At 42.9% G+C, this 23002-nt stretch overlaps 1 protein-coding gene across 5 annotated transcripts in view; it reads left to right on the forward strand.

The window, feature by feature from the left end:
* The window catches only part of Supt3h (SPT3 homolog, SAGA and STAGA complex component), a 349478-nt gene that overhangs the window by 294745 nt on the left and 31731 nt on the right, over positions 1–23002 (forward strand). For 2 of the 5 annotated variants that reach the window (XM_037200133.1, XM_037200135.1), the window contains exon 12: positions 6999–10825. The exons of the other annotated variants lie outside the window; for them this stretch is intronic. In XM_037200133.1, the coding sequence (XP_037056028.1) occupies positions 6999–7220 (222 nt within the window). In that variant the 3' untranslated portion in view covers positions 7221–10825. Of the gene's footprint in view, positions 1–6998; positions 10826–23002 lie in introns of those variants that run through there. 5 annotated transcript variants of the gene reach the window in all.

Below are 23002 nucleotides of genomic sequence, written 5' to 3' on the forward strand. Positions count from 1 at the left end.
AGTGGAGAGAATTCTGCCACTGTTAAGACAACATGAATCTGAAGACAGCTGCGGAGTGTTCATGCTTTAAAAGTCAAGTTCTAGAGAAATTCCCTTTTGAAGACTTACAGGATTCTCGGTAATGTGGGGTATACAGGAACAGTACAGATCCCATCTCCTTCCTGATTATCAGATTATGAACCATTTTCCCTTGATCCAGTCCTCGTCTTTGACCAACTCAACTCCCTCTAAGATCTATTTCCTGGTCTAATCCAAACCTGTCCTTGGTAAGATAAAGGAAATGCATCCAATCATACAGTGCCTCCTTCTGTAATAGACAATATTTGCTTTGTTTTGCTTACTTTGATCTTAATACAGAAGACGAATAAATGGATGTGTAGGTTTACAGAATGATAGTCTAAAGAGAGAGCATCCAGTGGTAGAATTCGATTTTAAGCTCCCTGATTACTTTTAGGCCCCCAGTTTGGTATGACCCATATAAGTGAATGGTCTGTGACCTCTATGACAAGGCATTTTACAGATGACCACAGGGCAGCCAAAAGAATGAGTGACTGCCTTGCCTGTCCATCTGTGGGCATCCTGGGGAGCAATAGCAATTTAACAATGAAATGTCCATAGTTGACACAGTGAAGGGAGAGGACCAAGGCTCCGCTCCTTGTGTCAGGCTGCACTCTTCCCTGGAGCTACCACGTGCCTGTCGGACTGACTTTGTACTCCACACCTCACTGGGCACTAAAAACAGCTCCTGTGCTCAGCCCACAGGGAGGAACTGTGCTATCAGGTTCCCAGGCTTCTAGGCCAATCTTGGAACATCATTGAGGAGACTGTCATTTGATAGGTGGTATTCATGGAATTGGAGAGTACATAGGAAACATCTGATCCCCATGATTTTATCACAAAACTAATTTTCTCCTTAACTGTTCTTGGGTGCAGTTTTTCTTCATATTCACAGTTAAAGTAACTTTGAGTTAGAATATTGTTCTTTGCAATATCCTCAGTGAAATAATGTTTCATTCATGTGGCCATTTTATAAGCCATGCATTTTAAACTGAAAACATCCAGTGGGAACAAGAATTCTATTTACTGTCACTCATTAGTAAAGTCCAGTTTTAAGTAGGAAGCTGTACTGTGCTGGGGTAAGAACCGAACAGCACAATCGATTCTTGAAGATCTTGTTTGAAAAATTGTCAGCACCAGAAAGCAGCCAATTGACAAACAAAATTTGAAGAACACTATTAGCAAAATGATTTTAATATTAACACATTTCTGCTATATAACATACAGACAGCCCTATTTTTCTGATAAAAGTGCCTTTGTTAGTGGTATACCCCTGTACAATTTCAGACACATTTTTATGATACATTTTTATGCATAGCCATCAATTAGGAGAAAAGTCTAGACATCTTGTTTTCAAACTCTTCTTGGAAAATTACCCCACATGCTGCTGCGAAATATCTCAGGTTCTTACACATGTAAGTATCTGTATTCTGAGTGAGGCATTTTTCTCTTGCTACCATTAAGAAAATTCCTGACTTAACAGTATTTTTTGCAATGTGGCTTAAAAAAAGAAAAAAGAACAAAGAACAGCTGCAGGTTGAAGATAGGGCTCCATGTGTTTCTTCACCGAGGAAACTTCATCTTTTTCTGCCAAAGAAAAGAATGTCTACAGAGATGCTGCCATTCTGTTTGCCTTGGGAAAACTGGAGTGAGAGGGCACATTGCAAGATCTCAGTTAAGAGAAACACACTCTAGAGGGGACAAGTCTGTGTGCTCTGACAACTGGAGAATGGTCTTTGCTTCCCGAGGCAAAGAGACAAGACTCTCCGGTAGCCACAGGCAGGAAGCCCGATTCTCAGTGTCTTTATTGCTGGGGGGGTGAGGGGATGCTGGTTGCCTCTTCCTGCTGCCCAGGGAAATCAGTCTCAACATAGAAAGAAGAACCTCAAAAACATGAGGATAAGTAGAGTGATGCAGACACATGTGGGCAGATGCTGTGTGGTTCCACCCACATAAAGTTTCAAGAACAGACAAATTCAAGGTAACAGGAAGTAGATTAGAGTTATCAGGTAGGGAGGCAGCAAAGAATAATGGCTATATTATCAAGATTGTTGAGTCGGGGGTAAAGGAAAAGTTTTGGGAAAATGTAGTAGTGGTTGCACTGATATTTTAAATGTAATTATTGAAACTTACACTTAAAAGACTGGCACAGGAGCACAGCACACTTGTAATCTCAGCACCAGGGAGGCTTAGCTGAGGCAGAAGGGGCAGACCCTGCCCCAGATAGAATATAATTAAGTATAAGTGGTTAAATGACAATTTTCATGTTAGAAATATTCTGCCGCATCCCATCCACTGAGAAGAGACAGCTGTCTCTGCATGTTCCGGAGGTCTGTGGCTTGGCCTGCCGCAGCATTAGACATTGCAGTGTAGTTAGACACAGCTTGGGAGTGTGTGGTGCCGAGCTGGCTTTAGCTTCATATGCCCATTCTGGTTTCCAGATACACTCAAAATTAACACAGTGTCCACAAGAATTACACATAGTTGCTAAAAAGCATCAAGAGTTCATACTGCTCTTAAATTTGTATATTTAGGTCTCTATATAGAGTATAGTAAAGTATAATATCATGATTTTTTATGTTAGCAGTTAGTTAGGCATTCAACATTAGAAATGCAGGTGCTTGTATTTGAAGTAATATAAACTCAGAGGCTGGAGAGGTGGCTCAGCCATTAAGAGCACTTGCTGCTCTTGCAGAGGACTTGGGTTCTATTCTCAGCAACTATAGGATTGATAGCTGTCTGTGACTCAAGTTCCAAGGAATCCAGCACACTCTTCTGGCCTACACAGGTACCAGGCATAAACAAGGTGTACATATATACATGCAAGCAAACAAGCATAAAAATAAATGTTTATATAAGATTCTCTTAAACTTTCAAAAATGAAAATAAAAAGAACAGCTTTATTTATATAATAAACATCACAAGGCAAAGCCATCATAATAACATTAATACAGATAAGAAAAAAATGCTAAATGTGCTAAAATTTTGGCATAGATTTCAGAGTACATTCTGTGTGTGACTCCAGAGCAATAGAGACTTGAGTTTGTCCCTCTGAGTTAAGGTCACAGCTTTTCCAGTACTGATGACATTCTTTGGAATAATCTGAAAATTATTTGTCTTATTTTCTGGGTCTGCCCAAAGAAAGAACAAATTTAACTTTGCAACCAGTCAAATCTCTAGTGTAAGAATGTTGACTGAATCTGTTTAACTTACTTGATTTAACTCTGAGGAGCTGGAAAACACAGAGGGAGAGTCACAACAGCGGCAGATTCTCGGATAAACAATAAACCATGGTCTTGGTGAGAATGAAATCAATTTCGAATTACAGTGTCAAAAGCTGGTATAACTAACATGAACAAAAGCTAACCAATAATATCAGCAATAGCTTACAATACAAACAAGAAGCTTACCACAGTTATCTCTCTGCTTGGCTATTTCATTTACAAAAGAAATAAACTCTTTCTTTTTTAGCTTAAAAGAAAATGTCTTTTCTAAATGAAAATTTAAAAAACTAACTTGGACAAGGAATTAAAATATTTGCCTAACTGTGAAGGAGGAGGTTCACAACAGTCTTAAAGCCTGTATCTTCGGAGAATAGTTCCCAGCCATTATTAATCAAAGTACGTTGTTGATAGAGAACAAATTTGGGTGAACTATTTTGGAGTTCAGGGAATTTTGTTGTTTCTGGAAGTTTTACTTAAGTGCTATGAAATGAGGAAGATGGTATACAGTGTTCAAAAAAGTTTCTGTTTTGTTGTCTAAGGTTAATTGGAAAATGAAAACAAGGCTTATTTTTGAAATACAAACTGTAAGCAGTAAGCAAGCCTAAAATGGAGGTCTATGGTAGAATGCTGGCCTAGAATGCATGATGCTGGGAATGAAGTCCCTAGCAAGACAGACAGACAGACACACACACATACCTACACCTGCCTTCCTGTGAAAGCTCTAGACATCATGGTCGCTCCTAAGACACAATGGAGAACCCTTGGAGAAAGGATAGCAGGGTGGGATGTGGTCTGACAAGAGCAGACCTCATTATGGGGGTGGGAGCAGGAGAGGGAGCCTCCAGGAGACCTTGGCAGCTGCAGACTGAGCTGTGGGGAAAATGGCAGCGAGGAAGGAAGGCTCTACAGATAGAGAAATGACCCATGGCCATGATTACTTCAGGAGAGGGGCTGGGGGGTGAAGGGAGTGTCAGCTCAGCCAAGGAGTGCAGGCAGTAGGCGTCCTCCTGGAGAACACCTGAGGCCTTCAGCAGAAGATGCTGAGCCCATTCTCAAAGGCCCGTACCAGTTTCTCTGCCAGCAGTTTGGGGGTCCAAATTTCACTATTTATTCCAGTATTGCCATGTTTTGAACTTAAACATGAAAGAGTCAATCATTTCATAGCTTACTGGCATTTCTATTATCTGTTCTTTTTACATGAGTCTTGGAGACTTCCAGTGCTCAGAAGCCATCCTGGTTTGAGGTGATTTGGAGGATGTTGGGTATGTGGACAGGATCTCTAATTGGCCTAGAGCTTTTCAAGTAGGCTATGCTGGCTGGCCAGCAAGCCCCAGGGGTCTGCCTCTACCTGCCACTGTTGATATTACAAGCACACATCACCAGACCTGTCTTTTTTAAGTGGGTTTGGGATCAAACTAGATCATCCTACTTGCAAGGCAAGGACTTTATCAAGTGTGCTCTCTCCCAGCCCTCAACTAGGTTTTAAGGACAAATCTGTGAGTTTCTGCTCATCCACAATGTGAAAAGGCCAGCATGTGTGACCTGCTTAGTCCTCACATGATTAAAAAAGTTAGAATGAATGTACTGTTACCATAAATTGTAAGAGTATTTGTTGCAATTGGTGTAGCATGTGATTGAGTTAGTCCCTGTGTCACTGGACAGAATGAGCATAAAGTTGTATCCCTTCTAATCCTAGTTTATAAAATTCAAAACTGGAGGTGAAGAGAAAAACGAAATAGGTGATTCAAAAGTTCATTAGAAGCCAAGTATGGTGGTGCATACATGTAACACCACCAGCCAGGAGGTAAAGAAAGGAATATTAGGTCAAGGCCGGCCTCAGCTGCATAGTGAGTTCAAGGCCAGCCTGTGCTATGTGAGACTCTCTCAACAAAATCAAACAAAACGTTTAGTAGGTATCAAGTGAGGTGGCACACTGTACTCCTAGCATTCTGGAGGCTAAGGCAGAATTGTGAGTTCAAGGCCAGCCTGGGCTACCTAGTAAGTTTGTAATCAACCTGGACCATAAATATAGCAAAGCCATTTCAAAAAAGTTACGTTTTGTTTTTCATTAAAAGTAAGATATATAGGAATAGCCAGGAAATTTCTGAGAAATTGTAATTGTAGGGATTCTTAGTTAGCCAGACCCCACATTAAAACATACTCTAAAGTTAGAGTCATATTTTTTAAACAGTTTAACCACAAATACAACCAAATACGAATGTTGTGTTAATAATGGCACACTGCTGTGACAAAGTGATACCTGACATGAGTGACTTCAGTAAAGAGAGGGTTGTCTGGTTTAGTGTAAAGTCTGTCATGAGGGGCAATCGTGGGGGTAGAAGCTTGAGGAGGCAGCTGGTCACATTGTGTCCCCAGTCAGAAAGCAGAGAGAGGGTAATGCTGGTGTTCACTCACTTTCTCCTGTTTATGTGGTCTAGAACTGGGGAATGATGCCTTTCACACTGTTTCCATCCTCAATTAAAGCTGTCTGGAAACCCCTTCACAGGTGACTCTCAGAGGTGCGTCTCTAGGCGATTACATATCTGGTCAAGGTGATGAGGATAAAGCTTAATTATCGCGGATAGTGAGTTTAGTATATGACAAACATCAACATTTACTGCCAACCAAAAACAAAAACAAAACAGAAGACCAAAGTATAAAATGGCATAAAATATATTGTAATGTTATTTATATTAAGAAGGCCCATTGAAAATATTCCAGTTATTTAACACACTCGACTTACAATGGAGTCATGTTCCAGTAAGCCCATCAACTTGAAGCTACCATTAAATCAGATTGCATGAGTCCTAACCCAAGGAGCACTGGAGCTTAGCAGCACAGTAGTATGTCAGTTCTTCCCAGTACTGATCATGGGAGCTTGCAGCCACTGCCCAGCATCATCAGCCAGCATTGTACCTACGTACATCAGCCAGCCCAAGAAAAAACCAAAATTCACTTTCAAGTATGGTTTCTACAAGATGGGTGTCAGTTGTTCATCACCCTAAAATTGAAAGGGAAGAGAAGAAAAGAACACTTAAGTTGAACCACTGAGAGGTTTGTATCCATGTGTGTAGTAAGTGTGTGCCTTCCGTAGTGGCGTGTCAGGGTTCCATTTCCCCACATGCCTGCCTTCCTTTGCTGTTGGCTCCTTTCTACATGGCAGCCATTCTGACTGAGAGAGCAGATAGCACCTTGTGGTTTCAGTTTTCATCTACTGGCTAAGGCTGTTGAACATTCTTCGTAAACTTATTGGCCATTTTATGTCTTCTTTGGGGGACTGTCCAATTTGCTTGCCCGTTTACTGATTTTTGTCAGTTGTTTGGTTCTTTGTATCATTTGGATGTTGCTCTCCTGCCAGGTTAACAACTGACCAGGGCTTTCTCCCGTCTGCCATCCCCCACTCTGGTTGTTCCTGCTGTTGTGTGATGCTTTTTAATTGATGCTGTCTCATCTGTGGCTCCTGGCTCCCCCCTCCCGAGCTGTGGAGTACTTTCAGAAATCCTTGCCTGTGTCTCTATCTGCAGTATTTCTCCATGTTTTCCTCTAGTAGTTTCCAAGTTTCAGGTCTTACACTAAGGTGTTTGGTCCAGTTGGGGCAAGGTTTTTGTACTAAGTGGGGGATTGGTGTCTAGTCCGAGTATCCAGCTTTTTAATGAGTTTGATTATCCAGTTTTTCCAGCCACATTAGCTAAAGAAGTGGTCTTTTTTTTTTTACAGTGTGTTCAATACCTTTGTCAAGAATCAAGCAGCCATTGTGTGAGTTTACTTCTCAGTCCACTGTTGCGTTTCTTTGGTCTCGGATGTCTGCTGTGTCAACACCACACCGCTTGGGTTAAACCTATGACTCTGAAACAGAACTTTTGTGAAACCTCAGTGCGGCCATTTGCTCAGGAGAGCTTTGGCTGTTTGGAGCCTTTTGTGTTTCTGAGTGCATTTTAGGATCCGTTTTGTGTGGGGTTATTTTATTTTTTTGTGTTATATAAAGAATATCACAGGGATTTTAATAGGGTTGCGATGAATCATAAGTTGCTTTTGATAACATGGCTATAAGTAAGGACATAGATGTTAAGTGAGGGAAAGGCTTATAATTTAATATTCTCATTATATGCTTCAGAACTTTTAAAGAGATTAAAAGAAAGTGGGAGATGGCTTAAAGTTAGGGACACTTCCAGTTCTTCCAGAGGACCCAGGATCAGTTCCCAGCTCATTATTACCCATAGTTCCCACGGGATCCACACCCTCTTCCCACCTCCACAGGCAAGCAAAGACGGCTCCATGCTTGTGCGCACACAAGCACCAATCTCTCTCACTATTATTTTAAAGAAAAATCAGATCACAGTGAGGCTGAGCCAAAGGATATTTCTATCTACCAAGAATCTCGATGACTTTCTTAAATCTTTCACTCGACTGTTTTGAAGTCTTGTACGTACGATGTCTCAGGAGCTGTGTAAACTGACCCTTCCCCAGTCGCGTGCAGAGACCTAGGCTCAGAGCTGGCCTGCACTGAAGCCTGAGAGGTGTAAGGGGAAGGTTCCTTTTCCATGGAATGGGCTAATTTAGGAAGCAGGCCTGCACAGTTGGCAGTCTTCTTAAATACTTTCCCCATATACCAGTGTGAAATAGCAAGATTTTGGCAAGCAGACAAGCTCCATGAATTCATGGGGACTGTTTCTCTTCTGTGTGTAACTGAGATCCAGTGCCTAGCTTTTTGAAAAAGTGATCTTTCTAAAAATCTTGTGATATTTTTGTGCTGGTTGAAACTAAGTCCTTTGCACATATGGAAAATTATTAAGATTCTCTTCCTCAGAAAATCACTGAAATGGATTTTGGCAAAGACATTTGTTTGCTCGCTGCTCTGTCAGATTCGCCTTGTTTTAGACCACCACTCTCCCAGCGTTCCTTCATAGCCACAGTATCTAACTTACCTTCAAAAGTAAGCAAGTTCTCTTTAATAACTTTGTTGGAAAAATATAAATTACAAAATAGAAACATACATTACTTTTTTAAGCAAAATGTGGATTTTGCAAACATGTGAAGTCAGCATTTACAAACAACAGTCACCATATTGTGTCTGTGGTCATTTTGAAAGATTTTCCCTCCAAAAATAATAATACCAGCCCAGCAAGGGCAACAGCATGGGAGTGTGGGCATGTGAGTGCTGGCCTCTGTGATCATTAGCAAAGGTGGAGTCTGAAAACTGACAGTGGGCCAAGTGGAGGCGAATCCCAGTAGGCTGCTGGAGCACGTATGGTTCGTCGCCGTAAGTGTTCTGTGCAGTGTTGTAGTGTGCTATTTCATCTGTAGTAAGTCACCCCAGAACTTCATCTGGTAACACAAGAGTGCTTGCTCATTGTCTTGTGCCTTCTGGGAGTCAAGAACGCGGGACCATCTTGGCTGGGCAGTTCTGTCGTGGAGTTCCCCATAATGTGTAGCCATATGTTCCTTGAGGTGGACTATTCCTCCTCAGGTCAATCACTTAATGGCTGACAATTTAGTTCTGGGCCTTGTCTAACCAGCCTCAGTTCTGCCCAGGAACTGATGAGTGTTCCCACTGGGTAGAGCCTTATCCTTATCCCAAAGGGCCTTCCTTATCCCAAAGGAAGCAATCCAGGAAAGCGAAGTGGGGTGGACAGTGCCCAAAAGGGCATGGCTACCAAAGGCGAGAGTAATAGAAGACATGAAGGTCGAGCTCGGAGCCAACAGAAAAGCCTAACAAAGGCATCTGACAAGTGAGGGATTTGAAAAGGAACTGGGCTGGGCTCTTTGAGGGCCTGGGTCACAGTGTTCACCACAAGCAGCATGCAGGGGTAACTTTACTGATGGATGCTGAGATTAAAACCAGGTTTCTGGGACATGGCGCTTGTGTAAGGGGAGCCACATGCTTGACATAGTGGGTTTTGTGATAGCATTTCACGATTTTGCTTCCCAGAAAACAGTGCTGCCTGCAGCTTCATCCTTTCTCCGTGGCTCCAGATCCTAGGCATCAGACTCTATCATTGGACCAACCGGTGATGCTGAGAAGAAATTCCTGTTTAACAAGGAGCCACAGCAGAGTCCTGAGCACAGTTTAGTTTTTGTTTACACCCAATTTAAGTGAACGTTTTTTCTAATATTGCATTTCTGTAGAATGACTAATATGGTATAAGACAATTCAGACTCTATGTGTGTGTGTCTGTCTGTCTGTCTCTGTCTGTCTGTGTTACTCACTTTCACAAATAAGCCTGAGACAAATACTGAAAGAGTTGAGGGTGAACCCAGCTCTTCCCAAAGCTCCTGAGAACCTGTGCTCGCCATAGAAGGCTTGCAGTTCTTTGTCTAGCCAGGCTCTCCCCCTAATCTGCTTGACCTTCAGCTAATTCTTTAGTAAAGACCTTGAGGTGAGTCACCACAGCGAGGCTTTGCAGTCCTGACTCCAGGAAGTCTGCCTTTTCTGAGCCTCAGGCTTAGCCAGTCTTTGACTTTCAAACTAATGGCATTTTAAGTCATGTACTCAGTGGTGAAATTAGCACTAAGTGAAATAGTGTGGGTGAGCTGCTGGCCCTGTGACCTAAAGAGATGTGTGCAGTGAAGGAGATGACCCCACTGTGTTCCCCTGCCCTCGTTTGTAATCCCACACAGCTGACCAGAGCTGTCTTTCTAGCTACTCTACCTGCCATCTCCATCTCCGAGATGCTCTCCGCATATTCTAACCTCTTGCTTAAACATGGAGAACACAAATGTCTTTCCTGCCTTTTTAATCTGAGGAATTCCACATATTTACACAGGCACACTCACAGTGATACATGAAATTACTTAGAGAAAAGCAGATGGGACAGAGGTGCTTCTGCATGTTCCTTGTGTGATGTCTGCAGTCCGTCAGTCTCTGGTGCTCATTAGAGACCTCTTGTTTGTAGTTAGGGCTTAGACTATATGATCTATAGTTTAGATCTGGTGTGCTCTCCAGAGGCTCATGCATTGCAGCCTCAGTGGAAGGTGGTAGAAACTGCCAGTAACTAGGCCCTCTGAGTCTTATGTCACCAGACGCCTGTGCTTCAGGGGGATTGTGGTCTCTTTTTTTGTGTCCCAGTGTCATGAGGGCAACAGACTTGTTGGATCATGTGCACCCAACTCTGATGTGCTGTTCTGCCAGAGCCAAAAGCAGCAGGGTGAGGACACCTTGCATTCCTAGTCATCTTACTGATTCAGTGCTTAACCCTCTAGCATGCTAGTATCCTTGGGCAAGCTACTCAACCTCTCTGGACCTTAGTTTCCTCGTGTATAAAATATTGCCAAATATAGTGCCTTCCTGTGGAGCTGTCTGGATTGAGTGAGTTAAAGTTTTCGAAGCCCCTTGCAATCTAATAAGCATGTTAGGTGGCGGAGGAGGAGGAAGGTGAAGAAAGCTGAGATCCATGAAAGCTGCTTTTCTCAAGACAAGCAGTGATAGAGCTGGAACCTGGGTTCCCAGCTAAGGAGTCGCTAACAACATACGTCATTTGCATGGATGTCTTTTGAAAACATGTTAACTGCTTTTGAGATAGTAACTATTACAGCTTCTAAACAGCAGGACTCTTTTTTTTTTTTTTTTGGAGCTGAGGACCGAACCCAGGGCCTTGAGCTTGCTAAGCAAGCACTCTACCACTGAGCTAAATCCCCAACCCAAACAGCAGGACTCTTATTCACAGGCTACTAGCTTTTTTATGAAGTGTATCTAGAGAAGGGTAAGGAATGCAGAGTTGGGACATTGCCCATCCCTGAGCCTCTGAGCATGCATGGGACTATGATAATTAGCCTTCTTCAGAACTAATTAAGTTCCGCCAAGGCAGCACTACCTAGAAAGAAGGAGGAAAATGATCCAGCTCTGCCCAAGAGACTGCTCATAGCCAGCTCACCCATTCTGCATTCCTTTGCCAGTCTTCCCATGTCCCCACTTACCTGGATAAAGAGGATGAACTTCATTTTAGAGTAGCTAGCACCTAGGAGAGCAGTAAGATGCCAGTTTGGTTTGGGAATGGATTATTGTTCCCCGGTCTTTTCCACTGACGATGGTTCTGCCTTGAGTGAATGAGTAAGAGATAAAATCTTTCTCCCAAGTGGGGAAGCCTCTGCTCAAAATACTTTTGAAATTAATCCTCAATTATCTTGAACTTGCAGCACATTTCTTTGAAAAGACTGGTGGCAAACAGCTTCCATTGCCATACCATACCGCAACAGGACCAACCTGTAACTGACAAACATATGAAACAGAAAAATGATAGCATGGAGTTCTTGCGGAACCTCCATTCAGTGATAGAGTTCTATGAATCAATTGAGGGAGAACATTTGAGAAGTATTACAGAGAAATATTTGCATGTCATAATAGGTCACTGGCATTCTGGCTACCATTGGCATACTTCCACAGTACCAACATCATTAACAGTGTTTATCTTCATGCCCGTTAGCTTTACCTAATGGAAAAGTGAAATAAAAAATTCTATGAGAACTGTTTAAAACAAAATATTGTTCAATTTTTATGCTTCATATTTTTAAATGTTATGAAAATGTATTATTTAATTGCCCTATAAAGCACACATGCTTATTAATCTGGTTTTCTTGGTCTATTTATATGGATGTTTTATCAAAATTGACATTTTAAATATTATAAAGATGTAATACTTCGCTAAATTAGACTATAAATTATTAATTTGGAAAGGAATGCATTTTAATTATTTTTCTAGAGTGCTTTTGTATTTTATAACTAAGCAGCCATCAGGAAGCAAGTCACCTTTGTGAGTAGACAGTGTCTTTGCACACACAGACCTCTGCTGTAAATGAATAATTGAACCAACATTTGCCTCAATTTGTGTCCCATTTGGGGGGCTCTGCACTTCTCCTTTTGTATCTTACACACATTTCAGACTTACTAATTTCTCTTTAATTTTTTTCCTATGTGGATAAATTGATTTGTGATTTTAAAATATGAGTAGAGAAAAAATGACATATTCATAAAAATGGAGCTAAACTTCTGAAAGAGATTTTAGTAAGAGGAAAGAAATTAAAATGTTGGCTTCCAACACTTGATTCAGGAATTTGCTAAGTCATTCAGTGTGATGGAAAGTACGAAAGTCAAGAGGCCAGGGCTCTGGCCCTTGTCTCTACCACAGGTCTTTCTGAAGGCCCTCAAACCAGTCACACGACCTCCAATTCATCTGCTTGCTCCCATGTGAAGGGAGACTTGACAGCCTGATTGCTGAGCCCTTGTGTCTGTCTCCTCTCTCAGAGCTCACTTCAGTGTTGTCCGCAACCCATCCGAATCCCCCAGACGTGGAAATGGCACACTGTGTTCATTGCTCTGCTGCTCATCCTGATAATCTACCATGGTCAAGCGTGAGATGGCTTCACTTTCCGTTCTCACAGTTCTAGAGGCTGAGAGTCCCAAGGTCAAGGTGCTAAGTCAGTGAACTGCAGTTGACCCAACCTGGCTTGGGGACAACCAGTTTCTCACTATATCTGCAGTGGCCTGTCCTCTATGTGTACGTGTGGAGAGCTTCCTCTTTTAAGACTGCCATTCCTTAAACTCACTGCCCAAATAAGGCCATGTTGGGGCTGGTTTCCATAGTTGTCTTGGGTACTTTCCTCCAGAGCTGGTCTTCCTCTCACTGCTTTGCACTAAGCATCCTCCTTTGGGGGTTAGACAAGAAAGAATGAAGATTTCATGAGCTGCAAAACCCAAAGCACTAAGTAAATATCAACAAATTTGTGTCTTAAAGTAGAAGTAGAAATAGCATTCTTATCACACTTCCCCAGCATTTTATTTTAGATATTTTGTAATATACAAAAAAAGATAATAGATGGGGCTAGAGAGATGGCTCTGTGGTTAAGACTATAGACACACACACACACACACACACACACACACACACACACACACACAAATGTAATAGAAGTTTAAGGTAAACACTCACAACCTGTTCACAGCTCTCAGTTTACCTTTCTTGTTTTGTCGAAAGTCTGGCTATCCATTGTCAACCATGCTTTTTTCCTATGTTGAACTCTTTTGTTGTGTTAGGGAAGATACACACAAAACTTAGCACTGAAGCCTCTTTTAATTGCACAGTTCCATAGTGTTTCATATATTCACAGTGTATGCCCATCATCAGTCTACTTTCAGAGTGCATTATCCCGAGCAGGAACTCTATACCCTTTTAACTGTGACTCCCCATTCTTTCCCAGCCCCGGTAACCTCTCTTCTCCATTTGTTCTTGATGAATTTGCTTATTCTCAGTATCTCCTCCAAGTGGGATTACATGATAATGGCGTTCTTCATCCGGCCTCTTCCAGCCAGCATGGTGTTTTCAGGATTCATCTGTCTTGTAATATGCTGAGATGTCATTCTCTGATAAAGCTGAGTGATGCCCCATTGTACCTATGCACACATTTTATTATTTCCTTCTCCTTCAGCCATTGTGTGGCATGTGGGCTGCCTCCCCCATTTGACTGTTGTAAATATTGCTACCACAAATCCTTTCTTCAGTTTTGTAGCACTCATTTAGTGTGTGCGTGTGTGCGTGTGTGTGTGTGCGCGTGTGCGTGCGCGCGTGTATGTGGGGAAGTCAGACGACAACTTGCAGAAGTCAGAAGTCAGTTCTCTCCTTCTACCATTCAGCTTTTGGGAATCCAGCTGAAGTCATCAGCCTTGTCAGTATGGGCCTCTACCTGCTCAACCATCTTGCCAGCCAAATGTACTTATGTGTGTATGTATCTGTCTGAGTACATATACACATGCACATACATGTGCACACAGAGACCAGAAGAAGGTGGTTGGTCCCTTGGAGCCAGAGTTCCAGGCATTTATGAAGTATGTTACTTGGGCAATGGGATCTGAATCCCAGTCTTCACAATTTTACAGCCAGTATTCTTAACCATTGAGTGACATATATCTCCATCTCTACACTATGAATATTAATTCATAAGTGTCAGTTTAAGTTTCTACTTTCAATTCCTTAGGGTGTGTGCCTAAAAGTAGAATTGCTGGTCACATGGTCATTCTATGTTAAGCATTTTCAGTAGCAGCTGCACTATTTACATTCCTCTCAGCCACATCCAGGGTTCTATAGCCACATCAAGCGGAAGGTTTGAAACGGCAAGGAATTTGTATATGTAACAGGGTCTTTAGAATGATGTTCTATATACCCAACTCTCCGTTACTAGAATCATCAGTCTTCAAAGAAACACAAATAAAATGTCTCTAAGAAAATCCTGTCGTATAATTCATGGTAGAAGGTGGAAAACTTACTTACAAATAGCACCTTATTTCTGAAAGAGGTCAGGTTCCACTAAGGGCTGAGAATGCATGGATCTTCACACAGGAGCATGAGTTTAACTCAGTCAGTGTACATCACACTGAAAAGAAAGTTCATCATAGTGTTTGATGCTCCTGATGCTTACTTTATACATGCAACCTCAGGAACATTTAGAAAATGCACACACACACATACTTTCTACAGAGGTATAAATGTGAACAATTTTCATTTAAGAATGTTCACTGCCATGCTGTTACATTAATCAAAATCTGGAAACAGTCTCTATTCCCATAAAGAGGAAACATGGTATAGCCATGCACTAGGGGATTATATAGTTAATTAAAATATTTTCAAAATGTATATTTTGATCAGCATCAAAATATATATGTATATATGTATGTGCTTAATGAGCAGCATATTATAATGAATAAAGAAAACTTGATGATTTTACATAGAGTAAAATTTGACCTTTCCATAGAGTAAAATCAATAGGCATAAATCAAAAAGAACTGCTAAAATGTCTAGATTTTTTTCTACTTTTATGAAGGAATAAATTGTCCCATCGAGTACATTTTAGATTTGCAAACATCAATATTTATATTTGCATTTTCTAACTGTGGTTCAATAACTGAGTTTTCTTTCTTCCAAAGTGAAATTGGCATATGATGCAATACACAGTCTTGAGTGTGCTACTCTCAGAAAAAACTTTCTGGTCAGGATTGAAATTCTTGCTCCAGCCTCTATATATGGTTGAAAGAGCTGTGTGGTGGGTAAGGGCTGCAGCCTCTGTGTGGTTGAAAGAGCTGTTGGGGGGGGGCAGGTAAAGGCTGCAGCCTCTGTGTGGTTGAAAGAGCTGTTGGGGGGGGGCAGGTAAAGGCTGCAGCCTCTGTGTGGTTGAAAGAGCTGTTGGGGGGGGGTAAAGGCTGCAGCCTCTGTGTGGTTGAAAGAGCTGTTTTGGGGGGGGGGTAAAGGCTGCAGCCTCTATGGTTGAAAGAGCTGTTGGGGGGGGTAAGGGCTGCAGCCTCTGTGTGGTTGAAAGAGCTGTTGGGGGGGCGGGTAAAGGCAGCACTGTTCTAGCAACAGAAGCTCAGATATTTGTTGAAAGCACACTACTAACCAGAGTAAAGCAATTCACTGCGAAGAGCAAAGTGGGAAGTAAGAGAGTGAGGCCTTAGACCTGAGACTGGTTTAGACATTGGAACTTCAGTGTCTATCACATACTTCCGGCTGCCTTTGCAGCCTACCCTCATGGTATAAATTTGAAGATGGGGTAGAAAAGAGACATTTCCCAGCTCTGCTTTTGCATGTGGTGGAGAGAACTTGAGGTCCTGCCATGAGTGACTCCTTGTTAAAGATTGACATGTAATAGTACATGTAGGGACTTCCTGACCAGTGGTTCCAAGGAAACTATCTCTTCCGTGGATTTCAGCCAAAAGTGTGCTCGCCAAAAGTCAAGTCTTAGATGTGGGGCAAGTTGGAAAGAGGCTTTTTCATTTATGGGTATGATGACTGTTTTAGAATTCTCTGCATTTAGATAGAGGATGGATGAATGGACAGACAGACAGACACACAAGTGTTCTGAGCATAGTAGGCGTTTTTGCTCACAGGCCACTCCTGCTAGTCCCTGAATGATCTGCTGTGTCTCAGAACAGGTACAGTAGGAAGTCTGGCCTGCTTCACTGGGTCTTGGTTTCTGTAGGTGGTTCCCAGGGCAGTTTGCTGTTCACTGCTTGGAATTCCCCATTGCCTCGGAGTCGCCATCGTTAGCCGTAGGCGTGGATGTTTTACTAGCATCCCTAGAGGTAAACTCCTGGGCACTGCAAGGAGTGCTGCCGTAGAAATAGCTGGCACGGAGCTTTCTGTACCACCACTCCCCCTGTGGGGTGACATGCTGTTTGCCTCTTCAAGGGGCCATTATTGAAGGTAAAGGACACAGCAGTCTCCCACATTGTTGAAAATTGCTTCCTCGGATGCCTAGGTGAGCGCGGGCGCTCAGGGATGCTGTCACTGAAGCACTGCTCCTGCTGTACCTGTCTGTGGGTAGCAAGACCCAGCAGCACTTCCAGGGTGAGGCATTTTATCAGAATGGCCGAGTGAGCATTGCTCACCTTTGCCTTCTTTTCATCCAGAGCAGCGGAAGTGACAAGGAGAGTCAGAAGGACCAGAGGGATCCTGAGGAAATGACCAGTGTGAAAGTGCAGGGTCCAGGGACTGCAGCAGAGCCTCCTGTTTGTGATTCCAGCCAAGAACAGGTCTTAGAAACCAGTGCACAACTTCCCATTGGGGTTAGGAGTGCAAGGAGGGCTGACCCTGAGAGTCCCCAACAGACAGAGCAAAGGCCCTCCAAAGAGGGTCTCCAGGAGTCAGTAGTGAGGGGGCCCCTGTGGACGCGAATGACTCCAGGAACCTAGGAGCAGAGCCCCCCGGGACGGGACGGGTGGGAGAGCAGCATGGGTGGTCCTGCTGCCCAGCAGTCAGACCTCGAGTCTTCAACAGGACAGAGCCCAAGCAGAGAAGGACATCTGCTCACCTTGTCACCTAGACAGAAGCACTGTGTGACACAGCCCCATCCAGGCTGCCCAGTGGTGACCTCATCCTTAAAAGACTAAATGGATGGTTCCATCCTTAGTGATTTTTTTTAAGCTATAATTATTGGGGCAAGAAAAAGGTTTTTGAACTTGGTTTTTAAATCTTACTTTACATTTTCCTGGGGTTTAGTTCTGTTTGCTTCCAGCATGGCCCAAATACCTACTTCAAAGCAAACATTCTAACAAGAACTTGTTAAAAGGAAGAGAAACCAGCCCTGTGGCTTCTTGTACACCAGCTATGGAGGCCCTCACAGAACCACGTTTGTGAGCTGAGTGTAAATGAATCCGAAACCTACAAATTAGATTTCCCTTGAAATACACATGGGCTTAAAACCTTAACGGGAAAAGAACTTGGCAAATCAAGTCTGACCATATTCAGCAAAACCCCACTAATTTGCACTAATGACCAAGAGACCCATTGAGAATTAGATGAATTTTTGTGAGTGTGTTAGCATGGGAAAAAATACCAAAACGGGAATATGGAGTGGGGGTAACGAGAGTGGAGAGGCAGGGGGAGGAGGAAAATCAAAGTTCTAGCATGAAACAAGCACACTTTATGGTACAATGAAGAATGTATTTGAACGGTTCCTGGAATGAAACCCAATAGCTTAATGAGCGCCTTGCTGTGGTGCGCCTGCCGCTGGGGAGGCGGCCATGCCATAGGCTGCCTGAGCCAGCAGCTAATGTGCACTTGGGCAAAGAGGCCTTTCCTGATTGAAAGCTTGGGGGCTGTGGTTCGTGCAGGAGTGTAAACCAATGAGATTCTACCGTGTCGTGAACATTTGTTATGCACGCTGTGATTGCAAATCAGAATCAGCAGTGAGATTGCTTATTACGGCTTTAAAAAAAAAAAAAAAGTAAAAATGTACTACAAATAGCAAAGGATGCCAGAATTCTCACTAGCTGCTTCTTCTGGGGATGTAGTGAATTCTGCCCGCCAGAGAAGAGACTCAATTTAAAGTTTCCTGAATTGAAGCTTAAGTAGTTGGTGCTTTCTATTGTGATGTGAATTTTATTAAAAATAAATGCAGCATCTTTACAAGCAAATGTCAGAAAGTTTTGGGCTGTCTCATATTCAGGGCCCAAATTTCATAATAATGGCTCTTTTTCTCTGATTGCTTTTGAGAAATAAAATACTATTTTGATTTTAATTATGTGTATCTAGGGTTTAGGGAGATATATGCATGTAAGTGCAGTGCCCATGCAGACCAGAAGAGGGCATTGGTCCCCTGGAGCTGGAGTTACAGGTGGTTTTTGAGCCATTTAACCTGAGTGCTGGGAACCAAACTCAGGTTCTCTGCAGTAAGTGTTGCTCTTAACCCCTGGACCACTCTATAGCCCCTAGAATACCATTTGGATGGATGTGATTACAGAGCAGAAATGTCCCCCCATTCACCCTCTCCATTTAGCTTTGAGACAAGGACTTCATGTGCTATGTGTCTCGGGTATGTCTGAAGGAAATGTCCCTTCCCTCCGACCAAGGAGCAGCCCTGGTAATGATTTGTGTTTATACTGGTTGAACTGCTCCTTCAGACCTGCCTTCCTGAAAGCTACCCTTTACCAGCTGAAGAATCATTTAGAACTTCTCCTTCTCAGCCACTGGAAACTGGAGAATAATAAATGTGTCCCAAAGGTTTCTCAGAATATAATTTGATGCAAATGGTTTTAGGTCTTGTACTGACCCTGGAGCAGAAAAAGAATCATGACACCAATTGGTGCATAAAAGGCCAAACCCATTCAACACAAGCCCTCTGCTCTCACCACCTTTAATCTTCCTTTCCTTCCCAGTTAAGCAGTGAGCCACGATTCATGCACACCTTTTGAGTCATCTCTCCTTCAAGCCAGGAGTTGAGGAAATAATGAAACCAAGAGGCTTGTTAATTGGCACCTCTCCTCCCCAGGAGCCATGCCAAAATTGTTCATTCTCCCCAAAACAGCGGAGAAACCTTTTGCAGCAGAACTCCATAGAAGGTTAGAGAACATTCTGCATGATCTGTGTGATCTAACTTAGGTGATCTTGCCCCTACAGCCTCTCTTAACTCATCATCACTCCCCTGCCTCCTGTTTCTCCCGCTGCAGCCATGCTCCCCTTTGTCCTGTGCCTCCGCTCTTCCACTTAAACCGTCCCATCCCCGTCCCCGTCCCCCGTCCCCGTGTCCGTCCCCCCCCCCCGCCTCCCGCCCCCGCCGGGGTCTTCCCTCTGCAGCTCCCTGTGCAGGGTTGCTCTTTCGTCTCCTATCAGTGCAGTTTCCTCCTGGTGCACCGCTCATCTCTCCGATCAGATGTTCTCTCTCTGGACAGGCCTTCTTGACCCTTCCATGAAGTAGTGACTGGCTGTGCTCTCCACTGCCTCTTCTCACGGTGTAACTGTCTGTCATCTGCTATGAAGCATGCATTGGATCTGTGGTGCTCACAAATGTCCTCCCAGCAATAATAAGTAATAAGTAATTATCTACGGAATAAACAATTGGTGAGTGGTGACAAAGAAATAACATGAAGATATACAGATATTCTACAAGGATATGTTGCCTCATTTTCTTCCTAATTGATAGTCTTTCTATTTCTTTCTTGAAAGTTTTTGTAAGTGCTTTCAAATGGAGTGCTGGTGTCTCTCCATTGCCTCATTGTTTCATCCCAGGCAGCTAGGAAACCATACAGTCTAACACTGTGGAGACCCACTTCTCAACTTGCCTTGGAATTAAGATGTTCATTTAAAGTATAAGCCTCAAGAGGTATATGCTGTGCAAAATTACAGCTTTTTCAGGATTTTTGAAATTAAAGATTTGGTCACATTCAAGGTGTTTTTTTATTGTATTTCTTCATCAAATCTTTAATGATCTTTGAATTACTAATATTTTAACAGATATATAAGACATTTGTAGCCTAGAAAAGACAGAATTGAACTATATTATTTCTTTATAATGTGCAGTTGATGTAGTAATCTATATGGAGTAAAATGGGAGTATACAGAAGGCCCTATTATTGGGGGAGGGGATTACTTTCATACAGAAATTTCTCACTCTTGTTACATACGTGTAAACGGTGAGATAAAGAAAACAATAATGTATAGTCCAAGTTAGAGAAAGCTTTGCAAAAAGGGGATTGACTTGGCTGAATTTAAAGACTGGAGGAGGTTGTCCCAGACAGGGGGGCTTGATAGAGAGGAACCATGAGAAGCCATCAGGTTCCAAGGAGGAACCAGGGAATCCCCCAGCATTGGGAATGGCCGAAGCATGGGAGCATGGTGAGAAAGGACTGGTTATGAGGAGGAGAGGTGGGGACTAGAGTCGGGGGAGGGCTCCATTCAGGAGCTTGGGTGTAGTTGGTCCTTGAGAGATTCTGAACCGGGCAATGAAAGTCAGAGTTACAGGAGCATTACCTTTTCAGAGGGTTGTGACTTCAGCCCTACAACCTGTTCCTCAAATAGAGCATACACACTGCCCTTAGATCAGATCCAAGAAAAACTACCGTGTTGAGGTCAGAGTGGAAAACCCGAGTTCCCACAGGGCTTCTCTTCCTTATCCTACTTTCTCCTTTGGGCAACAGCTAGAACATTGTCACATCAGGGCTTTTCTCAATTTGCCTTGTAAAAACAGCCTCACGCTGGGCCCTGTGTCAACTTGGCACAGACTAGAGTCACCTAGGAAAAGGGAACCTCAACTGAGGAATCGCCTCCATCAGATGGGCTATAGGCAAATATGCGGGCATTTTCTTGGTTAATGAATGATACGGTAGGACCCAGCACACTTGTGGGCAGTGCCAGCCCTTGGCAGGTGGTGCAAGCCAGCTAAGCAAGCCAGTAAGCGGTGGTCTTCTATGGCTTCTGCATCAGGGTCTGCCTTGAGTTCCTGCTCTGGTTTTCCCTCATGGTGGACTGTGATCAGTAAGTGTAAGCCAAATAAACCCATTCTTCCCCAAGTTGCTTTTGGTCATGGTGTTTTCATAGCAATAAAAAGCAGTAAACTAGGAGAGTCTCTTTTTCTCAGAGATTAGAAAACTAAGGTTGAAGGCCAGGATGTGGTCATGAATTATTGATAGGACCCAAGATAGAATTGGGACCCTATTGGTTTTTAGAATAACACTGGAAAAAGAAAAGAAAAGAAATTTCTCCTTTCACAGATATAGTAGAGAAAGGGAAATACTAAAGTAAATATTCCACACTGGACCTACACTCATCAATCCTACTAGTAAAGGCTTTTTTTTTTTTTTTAACATATTCTACTGTTCCTAGTTCATCTTATTTCTTGGGCCTTTCCGTACCAGTGTTGAGTTATCCCTGACCCTGAATTTTAGGGAATTTCAGTACAGAGAGTTCTCAGCTAAGGCCTCTTGTTAATGGACTCCATTCCCATTAAGTCTTGACGGTGCCTGGGTGACTGACCTGTTAAATAGTGTGTCATGGCTAGATCCTGTTCTAATGGCAAAAGCAGCAGAATTGGAGTGTGGAGACCTGGTTATGCTCCCAGCCCAGCCATTAAGTAGCTGAATAACATTTGGAAAAGTCACTCAAGCTCAGCTGTACAATGAGAAAGTTAAACTAAATTACCCCTCAGACCCGCTCTGGCTCCTACAGTCTGTAATTCCAATCATAGCGTACGTTGTGCTCTATCTGTGAGCATTGTAGCATTTAATAGGGTGCTATAAGCTCTCATTTTTGGTGGTCCTCATGACTGAGGAGAGTTTGGTACACAGAGCAGTTGATTATGATTCCTCCATGGAGATGCAGGAGTGGGCGATCTCTCCCCAGGGAAGAGGCTACATGCTCATGGGATGTGTTGTTTATCTGTGTCCAGTCCCAGTCTGGGAATCCGAGTGACTGACTTCTCTGAGGTTTTTGCAGTTGTGTTCCCCTTCATCTTGTCAGTGAACAGGGCAGCTGTGGAGAGCCCATGGAGCAATTAGACAGCTCTCAAGAGCTCCATGTATGCCAGTGTGCACTCTTGTTCAGTTCTCAGGGCTGGAGACAGCCTGCCCAGGCATTCCCGACTCCCCAATTAGTCCTTGATTTTCCAATCTCATATTCCAGCAAAAGCCCTTCCTTGGTGTGTCAAACCGCCCTGAAAACCAAGCCCTGCTGCTTTAAGAATACGTGTGATATAACAAACAATGACATTATTATATTGTAAGGACAAGAAACAGGAGTTAAGTTATAAAGCAGAACATTTGTATTTACACAGGCATGTTTTAATAACCAGCAAAATTTTGGACGAGAACTAGAAAAATAGTTAAAAGATAAATGGACTTATGTTTCAATGTTATGATTTTTCACATACACTACAGTTCATTTTTACTTTTTTTAATCCTTGAGTTTCGGATAGGACCCTGAGAGAGTTGTTGGCATCCTTTGGTCAACACGTTTGTCAAGGTATTTTCGTTTTTCAATGTCCTTCTAGGGTTCTGTTAGGCAGTAACCTCATTAGCAACACAGTCGGCGTGGTATAGTGTGAAGCTTTACCACAAAGGGGTTCTGTATTCCAGTTGCCAGGACTTAACACTCTTGTGACTGGGGAGAAAAAGAAAACGTCTCAGAAGGGAAGCTGGGATGCTGTTTACTCTAAATATTGGACCTTTCCATCTGAAGGTTTACAGAGGCTGAAGAATTGTTGAATTTGGAGATTTGGAAGTAAAAATCTCCAGCAAACTCTAAAAAGGTTTCCACCTGAAAAACAAACTCTGTTCCCTTCTGTGAGCATTTGTTTTGCATGGCTCCGGAGCGGCCATGAGTCCTCTCATCACAAATACCTTTGAGGAAGAGCTGCAGAATCAGCCTCTTCGGGAGGGAACCAAGCATTCTGAGAACAGACTGTCACTTATGTTGGATGGGGTGAGTTCTTCTTTCCTCTTAGATCAGTCTGTCTTTTAAGCTGCATTG

Source organism: Peromyscus leucopus, chromosome 16_21, assembly GCF_004664715.2.
Source record: "Peromyscus leucopus breed LL Stock chromosome 16_21, UCI_PerLeu_2.1, whole genome shotgun sequence".
NCBI lineage: Eukaryota > Metazoa > Chordata > Mammalia > Rodentia > Cricetidae > Peromyscus > Peromyscus leucopus.